The 23,833-nt window shown below is 29.9% G+C and overlaps 1 protein-coding gene across 3 annotated transcripts; it reads left to right on the top strand.

Moving 5' to 3' along the window:
* The first annotated feature begins 4,442 nt into the window (after positions 1 to 4,442).
* On the top strand, positions 4,443 to 23,195 carry LOC143082296 (rab11 family-interacting protein 2-like). Of its 3 annotated transcripts, none has more exons than XM_076257920.1 (11): positions 4,443 to 4,802; positions 6,319 to 6,357; positions 6,610 to 6,718; positions 7,372 to 7,500; positions 9,146 to 9,309; positions 10,573 to 10,688; positions 11,310 to 11,348; positions 15,544 to 15,601; positions 16,343 to 17,104; positions 17,653 to 17,813; positions 20,985 to 23,195. In XM_076257920.1, the coding sequence occupies exons 1-11, from the start codon at positions 4,769 to 4,771 to the stop codon at positions 21,132 to 21,134; spliced, it is 1,761 nt and encodes a 586-aa protein (XP_076114035.1). In that variant the 5' UTR covers positions 4,443 to 4,768; the 3' UTR covers positions 21,135 to 23,195. The 3 variants fall into 3 exon arrangements, with proteins under 3 accessions (XP_076114035.1, XP_076114033.1, XP_076114036.1); XM_076257918.1 differs by lacking the exon at positions 11,310 to 11,348 and adding an exon at positions 14,027 to 14,137; XM_076257921.1 differs by lacking the exon at positions 11,310 to 11,348.
* The last annotated feature ends 638 nt before the right edge of the window (positions 23,196 to 23,833 follow it).

Raw genomic sequence — 23,833 nt, forward strand, 5'->3', positions numbered from 1 at the left:
TGATAAGTGTCGGACTAATGGGTTGTCTGATTATTGGGCTGTCAGTGCAATGGGTTGTCCGAATATTGGGTTGTCGGAATAATGGGTTGTCAGACCAATGGGCTGAAGGAACAATGGGCTGTCAGAATAATGGGCTGTCGGAATAATGGGCTGTCGGAATAATGGTGTGTAACCTCACTCAACTATATGGATCAGTGATCATGGTTAAGTTCTGTGGTCAAATCAATCTTCGATCTTTATATATAAAGTGATAGTTCAACTATATTTGTGGTGTATGGAATGATTGTAAGTTGTAAGTTTCATTTAACCTTGACCTTTCTTATGGTTCATTAGACAATGTTTTGTTTTTGTGGTTTTATATAAAAAGAAGATGTGGTATGATTGCCAATGAGAAAACTCCACAAGAGACCAAAATGACACAGAAATATGAAAATGGAATAAGCTCTCTTGCAAGCAAAAAACCCTTAACTGTAAAAAAATTAGGGCATACACTACAGGCAAGGGGACACATTCGTCTATTTCTAAGATGCTTAAAAATTATTTAAAGGTTTACATGTCTGTCGGGCATGGTTCATATGATCTTGACCTCTAAAGATGACTTTATTAATCAGACTTGTCAATTTCAAACTTAATGCATATACCATCACAATGATATTTACTCTAATTGACCAGATAATATTAAAGTATTTGGCATAGACATTATACATATAATTCCTGCTCTTCTTGGGTAATTCTTGCATTATTCATTGGTGACAGTTTATTGTTGTTAAAGGAACATTTGATTTTTGTCGAGCCTGCAACTTTTGTTGCAGAAAGCTCGACATAGGGATAGTGATCCGGCGGCGGCTACGGCGGCGGCGGCGGTGTTAGCTAACTTCTTAAAAGCTTTATATTTTAGAAGGTGGAAGACCTGGATGCTTCATACTTTGTATATAGATGCCTCATGTTACGAAGTTTCCGTCAGTCACATGTCCAATGTCCTTGGCCTCATTTTCATGGTTCAGTGACCACTTGAAAAAAAAGTTCAGATTTTTTGTAATGTTGAATTCTCTCTTATTATAAGTAATAGGATAACTATATTTGATATGTGCGTACCTTGAAAGGTCCTCATGTCTGTCAGACAGTTTTCACTTGACCTCGACCTCATTTCATGGATCAGTGAACAAGGTTAAGTTTTGGTGGTCAAGTCCATATCTCAGATACTACAAGCAATAGGGCTAGTATATTCGGTGTATGGAAGGACTGTAAGGTGTACATGTCCAACTGGCAGGTGTCATCTGACCTTGACCTCATTTTCATGGTTCAGTGGTTATAGTTAAATTTTTGTGTTTTGGTCTGTTTTTCTCATACTATATGCAATAGGTCTACTATATTTGTTGTATGGAATGATTGTAAGGTGTACCTATCTAGCGGGCAGATGTCATGTGAACTTGCAGGTTTTATTTGACCCTGACCTCATTTTCACGGTTCATTGCACAGTGTTAAGTTTTTGTGTTTTGGTCTATTTTTCTTAAACTATAAGTAATAGGTCAACTATATATGTTGTATAGAAGCATTGTTAGCTGTACATGTCTGACTGGCATGGTTCATCTGACCTTGACCTCATTTTCAAGGTTCATTGGTCTTTGTTTAGTTATCTTGGTTAATGTTTAGTTTATGTGACAGTTGTATTAAAGCTTAGCTTTATACTTAGGACTATCAACATAATATCAATGATTAGTATAGAAGGCGAGACATTTCAGCGTGTGCACTCTTGTTTACATAATATATAATACCAATAATCTAACATTGAAGATCTTTACAAGTTTATAATAAATTTGGGTTTAAAGTTTGATCGGGTCACAAAATCTATAGTAATCATTGCCCTACACTTTGACTAGATTTACAATTACAAATAAATGATCTTAAACAAATAACTACATTTAAACATTACAATGTGATATTGGTATATTTTACTTTAACATATTTATGTTTATATATTGTCTAGTTCAGTTGAGAGAATTGACTTAATTATGTTTCAATTTAATAGTATCTGGTTGTAAAATATTTGTTATTTTGAATGAAATTGTTGTAGAATGGTTGTTAGGATATTTTGTACATATTTATGCATTTGAATCCATACTGTGAATGAATATTAAAACTTTGAGCCAGTGAACATTTTGTTGGAGCAATTTTAATTGTATTTCTTAGTTTATAATAAATTTATTATTTTTGAGTTTATATGAAATAAATATAAAATACATTTGTATGTTGTTACAGTCTATATTTAGCTATATTTGAAAGTAAACACTTGTATAATTTAGAATTTAAATGTGAAATTATTTCCATTAGTTTACAATGCAGTGTTCCAATTGCAACTAAAACATGGTGTACATGTATGTGAGGTCACAATTCAGCTTGATATGTCAGTTGTATTTTGCAGAAATGGGGATTTCTGAAGCCATGTTATTTGCAAGGAAATTGGAAAAAACATTTTTACAAAGAAGGCCATTTTTTTTTTGATGTTATCTATGTATTATTGTCATTTTGTTTATTTTTTTTGGTTACATCTTGTGACATCAGACTCAGACTTCTCTTGAACTGAATTTTAATGAGCGTATTGTTATGCGTTTACTTTTCTGCATTAGTTAGCGGTATAGGGGGAGGGTTGAGATCTCACAAACATGTTTAACCCCGCCACATTTTTGCGCCTGTCCCAAGTCAGGAGCCTCTGGCCTTTGTTAGTCTTGTATTGTTTTAACTTTTAGTTTCTTGTGTACAATTTGGAGTTAAGTATGGCGTTCATTATCACTGAACTAGTATGTATATTTGTTTAGGGGCCAGCTGAAGGACACTTACGGGTACGGGAATTTCTCGCTGCATTGAAGACCTTTTTGTGACCTTCTGCTGTTGTCTGCTCTATGGTAGGGTTGTTGTCTCTTTGACACATTCCCCATTTCCATTCTCAATTTTATTTTGTCTGTCCTGATATTGTAAGTACTCTGGATCATTGTGCTGCTTTAAAATGTGAAAAACAAGGAAATTGACACTGAAAGCTCATTAATGTCAATACTTCTGAATCAACTATTTATTTCAGAGCAGTTTGACAATTTGAACCAAGTATTAATTTTTCTTGGACATTTCTGTCCTAGTACAAGTAAATATCATTATAATTGGAAATCAACTTTGAAAGTGATGTCATTTGAGTTTGACAAATTTAATTGGAAAGCTTTCATCAGAAATATCAACCGAATTTGAAAATCAGGACTAATACAAACAGATGAGGGAAGTTCAGCCCTCAAAATGTAAATAAAGGGTAAGCACTGTTGTGCTAACATTTGTTGAGGTGAATTGAATTTATGTCAAAGTGTTAACATCAGAAATATCTCTAATGAGTTCAAATATCAGGGTGGGTGGAAAAAAGACCAAAACTTAAGTTTGACAACTCAACCATGAAAATGAGGTCAAGGTCAGATATTAACACCTGCCAGTTAGACATGTACACCTTAAATTCATTCCATACACCAAATATACTAGACGTATTGCATATAGTATAAGAAAAACAGACCAAAACACAAAAAAACCTAACTATAACCACTGAACCATGATAATGAGGTCAAGGTCAGAAGATACCTGCCAGTTGCACATGTACACCTTACAATGCTTCCATACAGAGAATATACTAGACCTATTGCTTATAGTATCTAAGATATGGACTTGACCACAAAAACTAAACCTTGCTCACTGATCCATGGCCATGAAATGAGATCAAGGTCAAGTGAAAACTGTCTGATGGGTATGAGGACCTTGAAAGAAATATAGTTATCCTATTTCTTATAATAAGAGAAAAATTAACATTACAGATTTTTATACGACCGCAAAAATTGAAAATTTTTTGGTCGTATATTGGTATCATGTTGGCGTCGTCGTCGTCGTCCGAATACTTGTAGTTTTCGCACTCTAACTTTAGTAAAAGTGAAAAGAAATCTATGAAATTTTAACACAAGGTTTATGACCACAAAAGATTTTATTGTGTGGTTAGTGGAGAAAAAGTATTTCTAGCTTCTTATAAGCTTTATATTTTAGAAGGTGGATGCTTCGTATATATATAGATGCCTTATGTTACAAAGTTTCTGCCTGTCACATGTCCATTGTCCTTGACCTCATTTTCATGGTTCAGTGACTATTTGAAATAGTGGAGAACAAGAATATCCTGGAGAAAATTGCCAACCTCTCCTTGTCTGTAAAAACTTTTAGTATATTTATAGGAGCGCAAAAAAGTTAAAATATAAACTAATCATTTCATACGAAACTTTAGTGTGTTATGATAAACAAAAAGTCAACAATAAAATGAGAGTCCATATAAGATATTTATGTACGTTATTGTGTATAAATGTAATAAAGGGATTTTGGTCATTGGATTTATCGAGATAAGTTCGATAACTCTGCTGTAGGAGTTGTCACTTCCTGATGAGAAAGAAGATTACACAGAACGTAAACATTCAACAGTTCAAATTGTTTCATATTTGCATTTAAGAAATTTTAGATGAAATTAAAGAAACAAAGACATGCAAAATCTAAAAACATTTAAAGAATTTTATCGTGTACATGTTGATAACTGTCATTTTATTTTGCACACCTGTTGAACAGCTGACGTGAATCATATTTCACCTGTAAAAGTACAACTGTAGATGTGTTTATAAACAACAATTCCAACGTTCTGTTTGGTTGTCTTTAGACTTTTGAAATAAGTTGTTATGAAAAAGAGAGAAAAGAAGAATTATTAAATATGACGTGGGAACCAACACATGTACAACTTACAGGTGGGTACACAATTGACTATACACTTTATAACAGTACATGTACACATGTAAATGTATAACAGTGTAATTTCCACAGGATGACATCACTTACTAAATGAGTAAACAGTTGTTGATATTTTAACATAGAATTATATTATTTTAATTTATGACACAAGTCACAAATGCAGTCAGCATGGTCAGTAATAAGATGATACTAATCTTCCTACTTTTCTTGCAAAAAGCATCTGTTACCTGTTACCTAATCTGTAAGTTCTGCCTCTGTCAGGCGCACCACCATACGGTGTAACTTGGGTGTTGCTATATACAGGGGCTCAATCACACCTTAACTACATGATTTATTATGGGTTTCATCATGAATTTTATGTTAACCAGGTATATACAAATAATGACCATAAATGGGAAGTTAATATATACTTTAATGGGAATTTAAATATACTTTAAATCACGGGAAATTTAATATATAAACTTTAAAGCAAATATGTACATGTGTATATACACTTTAACATGTCAAATATGTCAAATGAATTAGTAGAGATTTTTTTTTTTATCTTTTCAAGGACTTGCACAGAGATATAAGCATCAATTTACAACCAATGTCATACTAGATTTGTTTACATCAGTGTTCTTATGAAAATAACATTTTGCAATCACATCATTGTTAAAGTTTTTTCCAAAGATTTCGCATTTATTTACAAGTAGGCAAAACATGATTTTATGTCATTTGGCCCAAGGCAATACTGATCCTATTAGAAAAAATTAACATGTATATGTTTGAAATTCAATGCACTTTAAGTACATTAGTAATAATAGCAATAAATAGTGATTTTTTTTACAGTAAAGAAATGTCATGAATGTCCATTGTTTACAAATACATCACATGTAGGATTCATCTCCAGAAAATTTGAGTTGTCTCCCCTAGATTAGTTTCACTTAGTAGGCTAACTTAATTAGGCTGTAATTAGTTTTCTCGTTTGAATTGTTTTACATTGTCATTTCAAGGCCTTTTATAGCTGACTATGCGGTATTGGCTTTGCATATTGTTGAAAGCCATGTGGTAACCTAATACATAAATATAGTTGTTGATTTCTGTGTCAGTTTGGTCTCTTGTGGAGAGTTGTCTCATTGACAATCATGCCAAAAAAATGATTGACAGGTTGAATGCATAAAAAATTACTAGAGTATTGGCAGCATGCAAGATTTTTTAACACGCCCGACATACGTTGGAGCTATAAGCTGATGTGTGACACCGGTATAAGATGTAAATATGTCTATGTTTTGTATTAGTATTTACAATTTTAAAAACTAAATCAAAAACTAAATAAGGTGTAAGGATATAATGTATATATGAATAAGCCACCATTTTAACACTACATACAATGTACAAGCAAACCAAAAAAGGTACAAATTTAACTGATAGACCATATTTTACATCTATATGATGTGTTATAATGGTTCTGAATTTTTATAATGTAATTATGTCATTTTCAGTTGTCCTTAATATTTATCTTTATTTTAGTTTGCAGAGCCAGAAACCTCCTAACGAAGACCAAAGGTGGTATGTATTTATTTATATAATATTGTAGTAAAGAAACAGTGAAGACTTTTTAAAAGAGTTCTTGGATTTTTTTTCAATTATGTGCCAGTGCAAAAAGTTGCAAAATAATTATCTTGATAACAGTGAATTACAAATATATGCAAACGTTTTTACAGTTTGTAATATTAATTACAAATAATGTTTAGTAACCATCAGTTACCAATTTTGATTAAAACTATGCAGGTGAAATGTTATAAATATATTTTATTTCAGGATCCAAACTAACAGATGTGTTTGTGGCAGTGCAGCTTGGAAAGGAGAAGTTTCAAACATCCACCATTAAAAATGCTCTCAACCCAGAATGGTTTGAGCAGTGTGATTTGTGAGTATTAATTAAAACAATAGTTGTAATGGTATGTTCAAACAACTGTGTTTAGAAGTTACATGAACTGTTATCCATCCATAAATTGATACATTTAAATGCCAGTCTACCAAATGATCAGATAGTCCCCAACTCTTGAAAGTCTTAGATTTTGATGAAAACTTGCACAAAATTCATCTGAAAAATAAAACAATGGAGTAAATATACTTTCAGACAGGATCTACAGTAATTTATAGATATAAGAAGATGTGGTATATATGAGTGCCAATGAACAAATCTCCATCCAAGTTAGTTACAATTTGTAAAAGTAACCCATTAAAAGTCAAAGTACAGTCTTCAGCAGGGAGCCCTAGCTCACACCAAACAGCTAGCTATAAAGGGCCCCAAAAATGACTAGCGTAAAACCTTTCAAACAGGAAAACCAATAGTCTTGTTTAGATTGAAAAAAAGAGAAACAACAAACACATCAACAAACAACAACCTCTGAACATGAGCTGCATGACTTATACATGTATATAATTTTAGGTGTCTGTAATTTGAAGGAGTTTTGACAAGAAAAGATATGAACAAATTTGTTTACTGGGAAACATTTGTTAAGTTTTGTAAAAGGTGAAATAGCGCATAATTTGATTAAAACACCTTCTCTATTGTAGACAACTACCAACGATGAACATGGAAGTACAACTAAATGTAATGCATCGTGGTATGTTATCTGATGATTTCATTGGATATTGTTCTGTTCCATTGTGGCATTATAAAGTGTATGAAAGGCCTTCTAGTCAGTAAGTATGCTTTCATGATCATGCAATATGAAAAATACAAACAGTCTAAGTTAATATAAAAAAGAAGATTTGGTATAATTGCTAAGAGATCTAGACCAAATGACACAGAATTTAACAGCTATAAGTCAATGTATGGCCTTCAAAAATGAGCAAAGTCCATACTGCATATAGTCAGCTATAAAAAATCTTGAAATGACAAATGTAATACAATAGACCTCTTAAAGTTTGTCTGTAACCAGAAAAAAACTTGTCAATTATGTGCGACTTAGTGACGTCATTTACCAGATAGAGAGGGTCGTCTGTTTCCCTGCATTATTAATGTTCATCATTCAAGCGTCTAAGTGATCATCATTGTACAGGATAACCTAGAAATATTGTTTGTTCAGTAGGTTCTTAATCACAATATCCCTAATGACAGCAGTGCTGATTGTCAATTATGAGAATTGATTTTGCCAAATAATTTAAGCAATATAGCATCATAGTTTTCCAACCACTCACTCAACAGAAGTGATGATGCCCCTAAATACAGGAATGAAGTTCACTAAAACCAAAGTTTTTGAAGGAAAAGCATCAAACTCAAAAGTTGTATATTCAAGCAAGAAAATTAACGGCCTAATTAAAATAAAAAAAAAAATGAACAAAAAACAAATATGTTACACAACAACAAACAAGAACCACTGATTTATAGACTCCTGACTTGGAACAGGCACATACATACATAATGTGGTAGGGTTAAACATGATGATTTTGTTCAATTATTGAGAGAAGAAGGGTAATGAAAATCGGTTTCACAAACATACTTAGGACTAAGATTGATTATAAGTCATTGACAATTTAGTATACTTATGATCAATCTAAGTCGTAAGTTTCTTTGTGAAACCGACTTCTGGACGTTATTTATAAGATACTTGTTGAAAATACTGTGCAAAAATCAAAAAGTGCAGAGGATCATTGATGTTGTTTATTAGTTTTCATACTTTTTGAAACATTCTTTAGATTGTTTACACACATTCTTTTATAGATAATACACAAATAAATGAATTTGGTGTATTTACTGTCTAAGTTCTTTGAGCCTTTTTTTTGATAGAAATTTATTTTAATGAATGGCAATAATTGATTTTGAATTTATTGAACCATAAATTTAATTTTTGACTCTTCACATTTTACAGAATCTGCTTCGGTCAAAAAATTATTTTATGGTTTAATAAATTGAAAATAAATAATAGCCATTGATTAAATAAAATGGTTATCTATACAGACATTTAACAAGTGTAGCATAGAGATAGCTGTTTTGGTGGAGAATCTTACACTTGTGTTTTGTCAGTTTTAAGAATACTCCAATGACAAATTTAGAAAGGTATATTCTCTAATAGAAAATTAAGTGTTCATTTATAAAATGATATAATTCCATTTCAGAAACAAGTGTGCTTTCTCTTACTGTAACTTTTTCACATATAAACCTAAAAGTATGGTACTTATTGAGATAAAAACGTTTGGCTTGTGTCACATGGGTATATTGATATTTGTATACTATTACAGCTCTTAGAGATAACTTTATAAACAGTGGAAAAAGCACTTACACATGAAGTATAAAATATAGAATTTAGAAATACTTTATATTTTTATGTCTTATGAATATTTTCAGATGGATACAATTGCAGGGTAAACCAAATAAAACTCCTGACAACAAATATAGAGGAGAAATAGAGGTCAGAGTGGCATTTTCCGTCAAAAGTAAACAAGAGGAAGCCGACTCAAACCTCAATAAGAAAAAGTCTTCATCAATAAAAGGACTTGCTTCTGCTATGGGTAACTATTATTTGTAACTACATGTATACCAATGTTCCAAAGGAGTGGATATACTGCTAGACCGCTGTTAATCTGTCTATCAGTTCAAAAGTTTTATGGTCACTTCTTCCTCAGAAAAAAAATCTCTTGGTATATATATATCAGATATATATTTTTTTGTTATAATCTACGTTGAACAGATTATTCTTAAAATTTGATATAATTTTTGTTTCTCATATTTAATATCATTTTCCAAGAAAAAAGACCCATCTGCTTTACAGTCATACATCTAAGCCCAAGAATTTGCATCAAAATGATGTTGAATAAAAAGTGAACTTATCTCCTGCACCATTTAGAAAACACCATATTTTCAAATTAAACTGTCACATCAATTATATTATGTTAGTTCACAGATACCACAAGGTTTCTTTCTCAATCTAAAGGTGACAATTGTTGCAAGAATGGATAAAAACGAAATACCCAATACCAATCAAGAAATGTATCTTTTTTTTTCATTATATGTGATTTTTATTTTTTTTTTAAATAATTTTTTTTCAATGAATTACAAGATAAGAATATCTTAAAAACCATATTTAGGAGTAACTAGACTTACAAATAATCAAGATAAACAACATCAAAAAATATTTCCCAAAAAAATAATAAAACACAAAAAAAAGGAGGGTCAAAACCACAAGTGCCTGTGCATTTTCCTAAAACTTTTAAAGTTGAACAATTTTGTGTTTTAAGCATCTGTTTGATAAGTTATATTATAGGTCGTCTTATCAGTATGAAATGACAGATTTATAGCCCTTCTTAACCATTTCATAATTGAGAGAAGATATGAAATTTTCACTTTCTTGTGCATGGATTTAGGACTGTTTATCTAGATTGCAACAAAAATTTAAACATAAGTACAACATACTATTCCAAAATGATTCTGAGGTAAAAACTTGATATTAGTTACAAAAAAAAATGCAAAATTTGAAATACAAATGTTTGATGTTAGAATTTTTATGAAAATTTACAAATTGATTCACAGTATTAAATATGCATAAAATATTTTTGTTTAATAAGATTATATCAAATTTTAAGAATCATCTGTTTTACATGAAAAAACAAAAACAAAAAAAGATATCTGATATTTACAGATAATGGTTTTGTTTAGGGACAGGTGAAGTGATTTTCTTGCTGTGATGAAGACCCCTTTGGTGGCCTTTGGCTCTTTTTAGCTGTTAGACACATTTCCAATTTCCTTTCTCAATTTTATATATATAATACTTTCAGGACATAAGGTTGGAGATAAATTTAAGTTTGTACGAAGTAAGTCACTGAGAGACCCCCATTTCTCCAGCCCACCAGCTAAAGACCCATCAACTCTCCAAACAACTAGTGCTATACAGGTAAGGAAACAAAGGAGACATGGTATTTAGATTTAAGTGCACTTTTAATTTAACATTTGTTTGTTTGTGATATTGTGACTAATATTCAATACCACTCTATCTGTTTTGATTTCTTTCACACTGGAAAAATACACACATGAACACATTACTTTTGAAGGTAACACACCTATTTTGCCTAAAAAAAAGAAGAATTTTCTTTTAGATTTCCAATTTTGGTTTCATGTAATAAAAAAGTATAGACCTTAACATATATTAATTCACACACACACGCACATGCACAATTTTTAATAAGTAATATAGACATGGCTAGTTACCTTTAATGGAAAAGGATATTCTATACTTAACAGTTGTCCTATAAAACATAACATTTGTTGGTGCAGGAAGTGTATGATTACAGTTATAACCTCCCAAATGTTTCTGAATATATAAAGGCCATTAGAATTTATAATTGTTAAATATAAAGTTGTGACTGAAACAATTACAATGAAAAACCAAAAATCTGTTATTCACCCTGTAAACCAAATTATTAGAATTTCAAATCAAAATTAGCTGCTGTCAGAAATGACATCCAGTACTGGTCAAATATGGACATCAATCTAATAGTACTACTCATCTGTTTAGGAGGATAAGGTTTATAAAGCTGATGATAAGGATGATATGGTATGACCCCTGCACGAAACAAAAAAAGAAGATCATATATATATATTCAGCTATATGCATGGCTCTAACAAATTTCACATTTTGGATTAAATTAAATTTTACATATATACATTTTTTTTAAAGCTAAGCAAGCCTCTCTTGTAAGATTTTTTACCTTTTAAACTGTCCTTTTGTGTGTTGCCGATGGAATGGGAATCATTTTAAATATTTTTCTATCTCCTAATTTTGGTGTTTTAATTTAAAATTCAACTTCAGATATAATCTTAGACTGGATCTTGTGTCATGATTAATATGTATCTGTTGATGGTTAAATCATTTTGTGGGAGAGGGATATCAGAACTTCAAGAAATTAATAATGTGGAGGGGAACTTTAAAATAGTTATAAGATTTGATGAACTGTTGTGATTAAAAATAAGGAAAAAATCATGATATTTGAAGTATGGTTTATAGTTTAAATTAAAACCTCACATACATTTTTGGGATACGATTGCTTTCAAGCAATCTGTAAACTTATACCAGTGGCTCAGGATAATGCCCTCACGTCAACTGTTTTATTCTAAACATTAAGGACCATCTCAGATTCTTATGATTGTCTTGGTTTAAAAGGTAAAAACAAACAAAGGGATTGAACTTAAACAACTTTCCTATAATGTTCTTTTCATAATCTTCATGTTTGATATTTCCCTTGACTTATATGCGTGTTTTTTAACAACATGGAAAATCAGAATCAAGCAGTATTTATATTTAGTGTTTTTATAAATTTAGAAACATGTCAGAGGGAATTCCCCAGTTGTGATAAAAATGCGAGAGTTCTCTGAATTCCGATAAATCTATTTCTGTCATATAAGAACTGAAGTGGAGTTTTACTTATATGCCACCGTTATTAAACTGATATTTGATATTGTACTTCCATAAAAAATAGAGAACCATTTAGGTTTAATATACGTTCTTACTGCAGGGTTTGTCTAGATAATTATGCGCATGCGTATAGTTTTCTTGACTTCAAGGGGTACTAGGTTAAATGGTTGCTCTGGGTTCCCCACTCGATTGATTAATTTATAACTCATGGGATCCTTTCTATGTATGTCTGCTATTGAGGGTTATTGTTGTTGCATAATTTTAAATCATATGCATCATTTAAATTAAAATAAATTAGTCCACATTGTTCAGGTTTATTTTCAACACCCCTTCAGGCGAAATGGAGTCTTCCATATTATCGTTTCGAGTTGTCTCCCTTCCAGAAGTCACTTCCCTGAATTCTGAAACAAAACATTACGTTGAGAAAAATTAACTCGTTCTGTCGATAAACATCATATTATATTAAAAACAATCGCAATTTAAACCGAGAAATGTGTACGTAAAGGAGTCATGATCACTGACCCAAAGAAAATTAAATATTTAAAGAGATAGGAATGGGGTTCCTCCTAGAATGTACGTAGGAAAATAGGTAATAAGATACGAAGTGAAATACTTCTCTCACTCTGAGTCTCAGTGACTGCTGTTGAAAGTAAACTTAAAAATTGATAGTACAAAAATATAACACAATAGGCCTAAGTACATTGTTCATACACTTTTATCTGGGATTTGCTATTTTGTAACTATTCAGATTACGTAAATTACATTTTACATGTGCAGTTGAATTAGTTTTGAAAATAATATTATCCAGCTACATGTATACATGTGTCAATGAAAACAATGGCAGTCGTATCCCTCAGAGCAATCTGCTCTTTGATTATACATTCAATTCTGGAGCAACATTTAATAAAATACAAACCACCTATTCTCTATACCTTATATATCATACTACCATTTTAAAATGTTTATTTACATATTAGTTCTCACATATCCCATGATAACCTTCCTGTAGACTGCATGCATATTGTTTATAGGATAGAATTTGTTTATGTCACTTAACCAAAACACAGCATCAAATTTAACTTGGAATGTATGTAATCAGAATATTGCCTTTTGCCTTTTCCCTATATTTACTTTTTCCGTCAAGTTTCATATTCAGTCCAGAATTATCCATCAATAAAAATGGTAAATCCACAAGTAAAACCCATGTACAGCTTATTGAAAAAAACTAGGTGGAGGTTTTGAAATATCTTGGCTGTTTTTCATTATTTTCTTTATAGTTTAAAAGAAATCAGTAACTTCACCATTTATAAAATGTTTTTAGTATTGTTTTAATTCAAATGACTTGATCATAGCAAGGGAAAAAAATCATGTGATATAGATTTGCTTGTGTAAAGGTCAAGGAATTATCTATGTCCTTCTACTGTTTAACTTTCACTGTCTACACTGTAATTCTTGTATTCACGTTCTGGGTTAAGGTTCATGTACGTTTACACTTCAATTTAACATAGCTTAGCACTATCTTGTATATTGAAACATTGTAATTTAATGTAATCATGTATAGCACTATTGAATGCCACATTTTTTTTGAACTCAGTACAGAAAAGTTTTGATCAAATGTTTTGATTTTCTCTTTATTTTATTTGTTTATTAAAATAGAAAAATGAAATCTGAAATCAGAATGTCATTGCTGGTTAAATTTGTAGAATTTTGGAAAAATATGGCATTACAGTAGAATTATGATATGTGTTATGTAAATATTTGAATGACTATGTGCTTTGTATCTAATGCTTATGTTTAACATAATATAATCATTTGTCCAGGCTGCATCCAATCAAAATACACCAGAACAGGGTGCAGTATTATCTAAAGGAAACGCGACCAGTTTCTCAGCCCTTGATATAAATCTACCAATTTGGGATGAACCAGAGGCGGTTAGTAGAATAGCCACTGTCGCCATTCCTTTTCACTCCCTGGTGTGAAATATTGGCTTCCTAATTTGTCCTTTGATTTAACTACAGCAGTATACTACTAACCAATAGGTGGTTGAGATTTTTTCTTTAATAATCATAAGCTAAAGACATGTATTGGATATATTCAAATGTAGATTTATAACATTGAGGTGAAACGGAACAGTACCTCATATTAAGTTTTACTAAATAAACTGAAGATGAATTTGATTTGTTGATATTTAAAAAATATATGCATGTTTTCAATTAGAAAAGGGTGAATGTTATACCTGCATGACAGAATAAATACTATTGTTAACAACCTAATAAAATGTAAGTGTAGACTGTCATCAAAACTGGCCTTCATCAATTAGGGGCATTTAGGCATTTTTGTATATTTTCTTAAAAATGTTAACATCTTTTGTAGAAGTCGAAATATTTACTTTTAAATTCCTGATACATTAAGGTACACTCTTTCTTGATTTTTATGATTAAAAATCTTAAGAAAAGAGGCTTTCCTGGATTGGGATGAGAATCATAATGCTTAGGATGTTATTTTTTTACAATTTACTCTTAAATTACAAAAACAAATTCATTAACCAGCTCTCTGAAGATATTTTGAAAATTCACATATTCCTTCATGTCATTTCAAGATATTAAAAATTTTGTCCCCATACATTCCTTTTTAAATATGTGAAAATATGAAAAGATCCTTGCTAGTGTTTTAAACAAGTTTTGCATGGTAGTGTGGCATATAAAAGCAGCCAAACCTTTAATTTTTGTTAATTTTTGTTAATTTTTGTGTTCTATATGTTATCTTACAAACTTACAAAAAACATTTTAAGAAGACGAGTGTTAAGTTTAAGCAGGTAAAACAATAGTTCAATTTAGAAAGATTCTCAGTGTTTACAGGGATCAGGTTTGCAGGTTTTACTATAATTTGAAAATAATAAAAGAAAATTCTTTGGTTAATCTCGTCCAATCAACGTTTTAAACAACAGGGCCTTAGCTTTTGTGTATATTCTTTGTATATCTGTGAATGGTGCATGTGTTCTTTGTTATCTTACTTCTTTATTTACTTTACTCTTGTGTGGAATTTTCAAACATTTTTATCTAAATCTGTTTTCTAACTTTGCTACAAATGTTTCTTATTCTAAATGTAAAAAGATGTTGAAAAATATTGTATATTATCCATTTTAATGTTTCAGCAGGGGGATCACTTTGTATATGTAAATTTCTTGCACCTGTCTATGTGTAAATTGTTGATGAAATTGTGAATATTATGCATATCTAAATTAATTATGAAACACTGTGACAGCTTTTTATAACACATTTTCGTGTATACCTTCAGTTGATTTTAAGATATATGATGTCTGTTTGCTTATTTTCAGAATGAACGATTAAGAGCTTGTAGTATGTCATTACGTAGATCTGGTGAAATGGATAAAGGTCAGTACCGTAGTGTTACTGATTGTTCCTCATTAATTACATACTGGAGATTTAACTGTACTGGAAGATATGTTCTAAATGAAAAGAATTAGATAAATGACAGATCATGTATAGCATTTTGTTGACATGGTTGATGCAACAAATTCTTCAAACTATTTTTCCAAAAAGATTATCAGTGCTGTATGCCAAACAAATTCTTTTCCCCTTTGATAGCCCTTTCAAAAAAAAGCCTGACTATACAATGGACATAGAAGTTACAGTAATAGTTTTAATTGAGTTGTTTGTTGAATTGAAAATCAGAGGACTAAAGAATTTTGGAAAACTACACAATTTTTTCAATTTATTTTTTTTATTTAGCCCCATTATTACTATTGAGCCTGCCTAATTAAAAACACTTGTTATCTGATGGTTTATGTATGGAGATACATGTATGTCTGATTGGTATTTGGATAAGAAATGTAAGGTTTATAAACGTATAAAAGGAGATGTTGGGTATATGTCAAGAAGTCAGTAACTTAACAATAAGAATATCCCTCCAATGTTCTTGCATCATGCGTTCAGACAGAAGGATATAGTATAGACATGTTTATCTGTATAATATTTGAATGAAGCAGTCAATATGTTTCTGTCAATATATATATATTTTTTTACTCAAGAATTAGATTTTTCCAGTTAATAATCAGCCTGTAAACTTAAATTTTAGATAACTTTAGATAATGTTTTCCTGTTTTCTTTTATCAGGTCCAGACAACATAAGGGTATATAACCAGCCTGGAAACAGACAGTCACTACCAGCTTCATACCTTGGTACTCAAACATTGCCACATCCAAAGGGTAAACGATATGGCCAGAATCGAAGATCAATGGATGACCTTGATTCTACTGTGTCATCACAGCCAGGTTATTTAGAATCTATTTTTAAAAAAGAAAGTGAAGTTTTTAAAACAATGACTACAGGTGGTCATCAATCAGATTCTTCTGAATCAATTGAGGAACCCAAAAGTAGTAAAGTCAAATCTGCAAAAGAATACAAGGAACCTATTCAAGAGTCATGTGGATCAGAATCAGATGGAAGCATTGATATCAATTTCCCAGTAGTAAAACGTAAATCTGATTCAGTCGGAGAATGCAAACTTCCATCAGATCCTAAATTAGAACAATTAGAAGAACAATATTCATCTAGTCACTTAAATAATCTATCGCCCGAATCTGGTTTTGCCACTTTCAATTCTAGTCACACAAGTATCAGTAACGAATTTAAGGAGACATCTTTCCCTGACAAGAGTGGTGATCCAGTATACCATAATGAAGTGCCAAGTAGTAGTGAAAAATTATCTCACACAGATGTTAATGGTGAGGACAGAAAAGAATTGGTCAGTCGGTCTAAGAAGAAAATTGCCCCTGAAGAGAAGTTTTCATTTGGTCAATCACCTGATAAACCTGAGCCAACAACCAATGGTAATGTACGACGGAGAAGTAAGAAAGAAAGATCAAGAGGCATGGGTAAGCTAATCAAAAGGTCTATAAGTTTGACTGGGTATCTTACACATATAGAGTAAAGTACACGTAATTTAAGTTTAAACATAAGAATGATTCTTAGCTTTCTTGTTCTGTTCACAACTGTTCCTTTCCTCACTGTATTGGATATTTTAGAATTTGGTTATAGAATTAAGATAATATCATTGCTAAGAACAGAACTATTCACCGAGGTATAAAGAGAAGGATGTAAACAAATGTAAGCCACGATTACATTGTTTTAATCATGTATTATTATAGCCTTAAGTAGTTTAAAAAATATCAATTTTTGTGAAATTGAACTGCAAGATAAACATGTGCAATACCTTAATAATATGAAAGACTCACTTTTCATTGAAGTCAACATTTCTTGTATGCCAATAGGTCATGCATTATGGCATTTATAACATAAGATTATTTATACACTAAAATGGCTTAATTGGCAGGGCAGGATCATTAAGAGTATCAGTGATTGTAAAAATTGTAGGAAATCCACATATACTATATAAACATGCTTTCCATATATCATTGTGTAGGTAGCAGACGATATACAGTTCAGGGTTTGGATTATCCACGTCGTCAGAACTCACTGGAAGATACATTAGATTCACTGAGACCACAGTTCATGAGAGAGGCCAGAGAGGTGTCGTCAATACCTAATGACCTTATATCTGTATATAGGCATATGACTAAAGATGTAAGTTTGATTTATCCAATCAAATCCAGTATTTCATTGTATATAAGCACAGGTGGTATGATACATGTTGATATAAAACATGGAAGTATTATACACAATTAACGTTTGTAATATAAAACATGAAAGTATTGTACAAACTTAACATTTGTAATATAAAACATGAAAGTATTGTACAAACTTAACGTTTGTAATATAAAACATGAAAGTATTGTACACAATTAACGTTTGTAATATAAAACATGGAAGTATTATACACAATTAACGTTTGTAATATAAAACATGAAAGTATTATACACAATTAACGTTTGTAATATAAAACATGAAAGTATTATACACAATTAACGTTTGTAATATAAAACATGAAAGTATTATACACAATTAACGTTTGTAATATAAAACATGAAAGTATTATACACAATTAACGTTTGTAATATAAAACATGAAAGTATTGTACAAACTTTACGTTTGTAATATAAAACATGAAAGTATTATACACAATTAACGTTTGTAATGTAAAACATGAAAGTATTGTACAAACTTAACATTTGTAATATAAAACATGAAAGTATTGTACAAACTTAACATTTGTAATATAAAACATGAAAGTATTGTACAAACTTAACATTTGTAATATAAAACATGAAAGTATTGTACACAATTAACGTTTGTAATATAAAACATGGAAGTATTATACACAATTAACGTTTGTAATATAAAACATGAAAGTATTGTGTAATATAAAACATGGAAGTATTATACACAATTAACGTTTGTAATATAAAACATGAAAGTATTGTACACAATTAACGTTTGTAATGTAAAACATGGAAGTATTATACACAATTAACGTTTGTAATGTAAAACATGAAAGTATTGTACAAACTTAACATTTGTAATATAAAACATGAAAGTATTGTACAAACTTAACAATTGTAATATAAAACATGAAAGTATTGTACACAATTAACGTTTGTAATATAAAACATGGAAGTATTATAATACACAATTAACGTTTGTAATATAAAACATGAAAGTATTGTACACAATTAACGTTTGTAATATAAAACATGAAAGTATTGTACACAATTAACGTCTGTAATATAAACATGGAAGTATTATACACAATTAACGTTTGTAATATAAAACATGAAAGTATTGTACAAACTTAACGTTTGTAATATAAAACATGAAAGTATTGTACAAACTTAACATTTGTAATATAAAACATGAAAGTATTGTACACAATTAACGTTTGTAATGTAAAACATGAAAGTATTGTACACAATTAACGTTTGTAATATAAAACATGGAAGTATTATACACAATTAACGTTTGTAATATAAAACATGAAAGTATTATACACAATTAACGTTTGTAATATAAAACATGAAAGTATTATACACAATTAACGTTTGTAATATAAAACATGAAAGTATTATACACAATTAACGTTTGTAATATAAAACATGAAAGTATTATACACAATTAACGTTTGTAATATAAAACATGAAAGTATTGTACAAACTTTACGTTTGTAATATAAAACATGAAAGTATTATACACAATTAACGTTTGTAATGTAAAACATGAAAGTATTGTACAAACTTAACATTTGTAATATAAAACATGAAAGTATTGTACAAACTTAACATTTGTAATATAAAACATGAAAGTATTGTACAAACTTAACATTTGTAATATAAAACATGAAAGTATTGTACACAATTAACGTTTGTAATATAAAACATGGAAGTATTATACACAATTAACGTTTGTAATATAAAACATGAAAGTATTGTACACAATTAACGTTTGTAATGTAAAACATGGAAGTATTATACACAATTAACGTTTGTAATGTAAAACATGAAAGTATTGTACAAACTTAACATTTGTAATATAAAACATGAAAGTATTGTACAAACTTAACATTTGTAATATAAAACATGAAAGTATTGTACACAATTAACGTTTGTAATATAAAACATGGAAGTATTATACACAATTAACGTTTGTAATATAAAACATTTGTAATATAAAACATGAAAGTATTGTACACAATTAACGTTTGTAATATAAAACATGGAAGTATTATACACAATTAACGTTTGTAATATAAAACATGGAAGTATTATACACAATTAACGTTTGTAATATAAAACATGAAAGTATTGTACACAATTAACGTTTGTAATGTAAAACATGGAAGTATTATACACAATTAACGTTTGTAATATAAAACATGAAAGTATTGTACAAACTTAACGTTTGTAATATAAAACATGAAAGTATTGTACAAACTTAACATTTGTAATATAAAACATGAAAGTATTGTACACAATTAACGTTTGTAATATAAAACATGAAAGTATTGTACACAATTAACGTTTGTAATATAAAACATGAAAGTATTGTACACAATTAACGTCTGTAATATAAACATGAAAGTATTGTACAAACTTAACATTTGTAATATAAAACATGAAAGTATTGTACACAATTAACGTCTGTAATGTAAAACATGAAAGTATTGTACACAATTAACGTTTGTAATGTAAAACATGAAAGTATTGTACACAATTAACGTTTGTAATGTAAAACATGAAAGTATTGTACACAATTAACGTTTGTAAGTATCAAAATGTACCACTTCACAATGAATAAAAAGCTTTATTCAAACAGCCTGTTGACTGTAATTAAATTTTTTGGTAAACAATTTGAATGGAAACCCAATTCAATCACAATTTGAAGTAAAAAGTAACAATAGGAAATGCAGGTATATGTAATTTGACAGTGATCTGATTACACAAAAAGGAACAGAAGAGACTTCTATTGGTCAAAGTACTATCTTCACAATAGACATATGTTCATATCATATGCAAAGCTTCTGAAAAGATGCAAATGAGCTTAGAGACTACTGAAAATTGGCTATCAACACCATATTGTTTTGAATAACAAAAAAAACTTACAAATGTTCAGTAAGAAAAAACTAAAGACAGCCAGTGAAAAACCAACTGCATACAGTTATCAATGATGTTAACATGTGGATTTCTTTTCTGCCCTACATTAGTTTGAATCATAGGAGATACCTGTGAGATGGCATCTAAATAAGATAAATAAAACCAAAAGAGACATCAAGCAGTAAATGTACATATTTTTTTTCTTTTTCAGGAGTTGATTAGAATAGTTATTCAACACAAAGCCCAGTTAATTAGAAAGGACCAGTATGTTAAAGACTTAGAGAGTTATATAGATAGTTTGTTGGTCAGGGTTATGGAGGCTACACCCAGAATACTGCAAAATGGAACCAGATTTAAATAAGCTAAAAACCACTTCGAAGATTTAACCTGGCAGAAACATTTTTTGTGGATTTTTATTATTAGATTTATACAGTACCATGTGTTTATGCCAACACATTAGATTTATACAAAACCCATGTGTATGTGCCAACACATTAGATTTTTGACAGCCACCTGTGTATATGTCAATAACTTTAAATCTGTAGTTGTGTTGTTTTATAATACAATTGAAACAGAGGCATTGGTGCACAGCTATATTTAGACAACTTTTTCTTTTTGATTCATTGATCACAAGTCTGTTGTCCAATAGGATAAATATGTTATAGATTTACAGATTTCCTAGGGCCTAAAATTCTTTAGACTTTTAAGTTATCTGCTTGTTCAATAGCAACCTATTGTAAAGTTCATTTTATTTTAAATGAAAAGATCAAATATTAATTATATTCTGCATCTGTAACTTATCATATAAAACAAAATGTCTATCTCTCTCATCTGAAAGATTAAAATTTGTTGTTAACAAGTTTTCACCTAACTTATTGAATGAATACAAATAACTATATCACTTTTTATTGTTCAATGAAAAAGTTGTTATTAACCAAAACTGCAAGTGTCAAATATGAGGAAATTATCTGTCTCAGCTTAATTTGATTTGGTGCATTTACAGCAAAAATCATGCATGAGTTAAACAATTTTCTATTCTATAATCAATTCTTGGAATGCTATATATATATGGGAGTAATAATAAACAATCATTTGATTTTTAAGACTAACAAAATGTAGTTGATTTCATGCTATGTTACAAAAAAAAAAATCAATGAATATTAAATTGTACTTGAAAAATGTGCTAGTTTCAGTAAAAAAATGGATCAACCATTTATGATGATTTGCAGAATACTCCCATATTACCTTAATTTTTATTAAGAAAAACAACGGAAATATTCAAAACAAAAATACATGTAGGTTTTTTGCTGTAAACTAAAAATAGATTACTTTCAGTATTGGTGCGTCATTTAGAAAACTACTATTCCGTTAGTTTATCTAGGATATTCATTGTGATTTTTTAAGAGATTTATTGTATGAATGCAAAAATAAATAGATGAAAGTCATGAAAATAACCATGGCAAAAACCTAATATTTGAAAATATGCCACAATGAAAACTTTAACTTGTACTTAACCATTAATTTTTGATATTTATTATGATTGTATGATGATACATATTAATAGGTTGTCCTGCTTCATATTACCAAACCAGTTTAAGAAGATCTGCTTGTATTCAGGTTAATGATATTTGGTCTGAAATGGCATTAACATAATGTGAGACATCTTTCTGTGTCCACATTTTATTACATGATATTGCATGAAATAGATCTGTGATTTAATTGTTATTATCAAGTTGTCTGTTAAAAATATATTTATGCAAATCAAAATGTGTATATTTGGACTGTAAAGTATTTTTATTTGTGAAAAACAGAATTGAAACAAAACCTTTCATTCAAGCAATATCAAGATTTGTTAAAGTATCAAAAACTGATAATATATAAAGTGTTAACAATTCACTTAAAAAGTTTTCTGCACACTTTTGATGTGTTACACACTCATCTTTGACAGACTTGTTATTTCAGTAACAATTAAAAAATAATGTGATATGTTAAAATTTTACTTTACTCTAGATGATCTGTTTATTACTTTGTGTGTGAAATTTAAAGTTGAAACTGTTTAGTAACACATAATTTTTGTAAGGAAATGTTAGTTGCAAATTGAAGAACAATAAAATATTTTTTTTTGTTTAGTTTCTGAAGGTTAAGATAATTACTTATGTTTTTTTCCAGTAAACTTAGATGTGTTCGTTTATCATGTTTATCATGTTTATCATGTTTATCATGTTTATCATGTTTATATTTGTGAGATTTTCATTTAAATGCTGTATTATTTACAGTATCATTAAGTTTGACTAATATTTTATATTTCTGTCAAGATTTATCCATCTATTTTATATTTCTTATTAGAAGTGAATAGTTCTGTTATGTAAGCACTACAATATTAGACATAGCATAATCCAGTATGTTTAAATTGGATTTTCATTTTTAACCGGATTTTTGTGACAAAAATGTCGGTTATTGATTTGGGGATGTACAGCGGGCGGCAGGGCGGTCGGGCGGTCGGGCGGGCGGGCGGCAATCAAATGTTTTCCGTGCATTAACTCATGAACCGTTCAACCAAAGCTTTTAAAATTTTAATATGTTATTACTGACAACTATACGAAGGTCAAGTTCAATAATGGCGATTTTGACTTTTACCGTTCAGGAGTTATGGTTCTTGAAAGATTGAAAAATGGAGTTGTCCTTGCATTTACGCATGAACTGTTCTACCAAAGCTTCCCAAATTTTAATATGTTGTTACTTATGAAAGAATGGAGGTCAAGTTCAATAATGACGAATTTGACTTTTACCGTTCAGGAGTTATGGTTCTTGAAAGATTGAAAACTGGAGTTTCCAGTCGTGTCCGTGCATTTATGCATGAACTGTTCTACCAAAGCTTCCGAAATTTTAATATGCTGTTACTGATGACAAAATGGAGGTCAAGTTCAATAATGACGATTTTGACTTTTACCGTTCAGGAGTTATGGTTCTTGAAAGATTGAAAAATGGTTTTTCCCGTCGTGTCCGTGCATTTTCTCATGAACCATTCAACCAAAGCTTTTGAAATTTTAATATGTTGTT

Source organism: Mytilus galloprovincialis, chromosome 7, assembly GCF_965363235.1.
Source record: "Mytilus galloprovincialis chromosome 7, xbMytGall1.hap1.1, whole genome shotgun sequence".
NCBI lineage: Eukaryota > Metazoa > Mollusca > Bivalvia > Mytilida > Mytilidae > Mytilus > Mytilus galloprovincialis.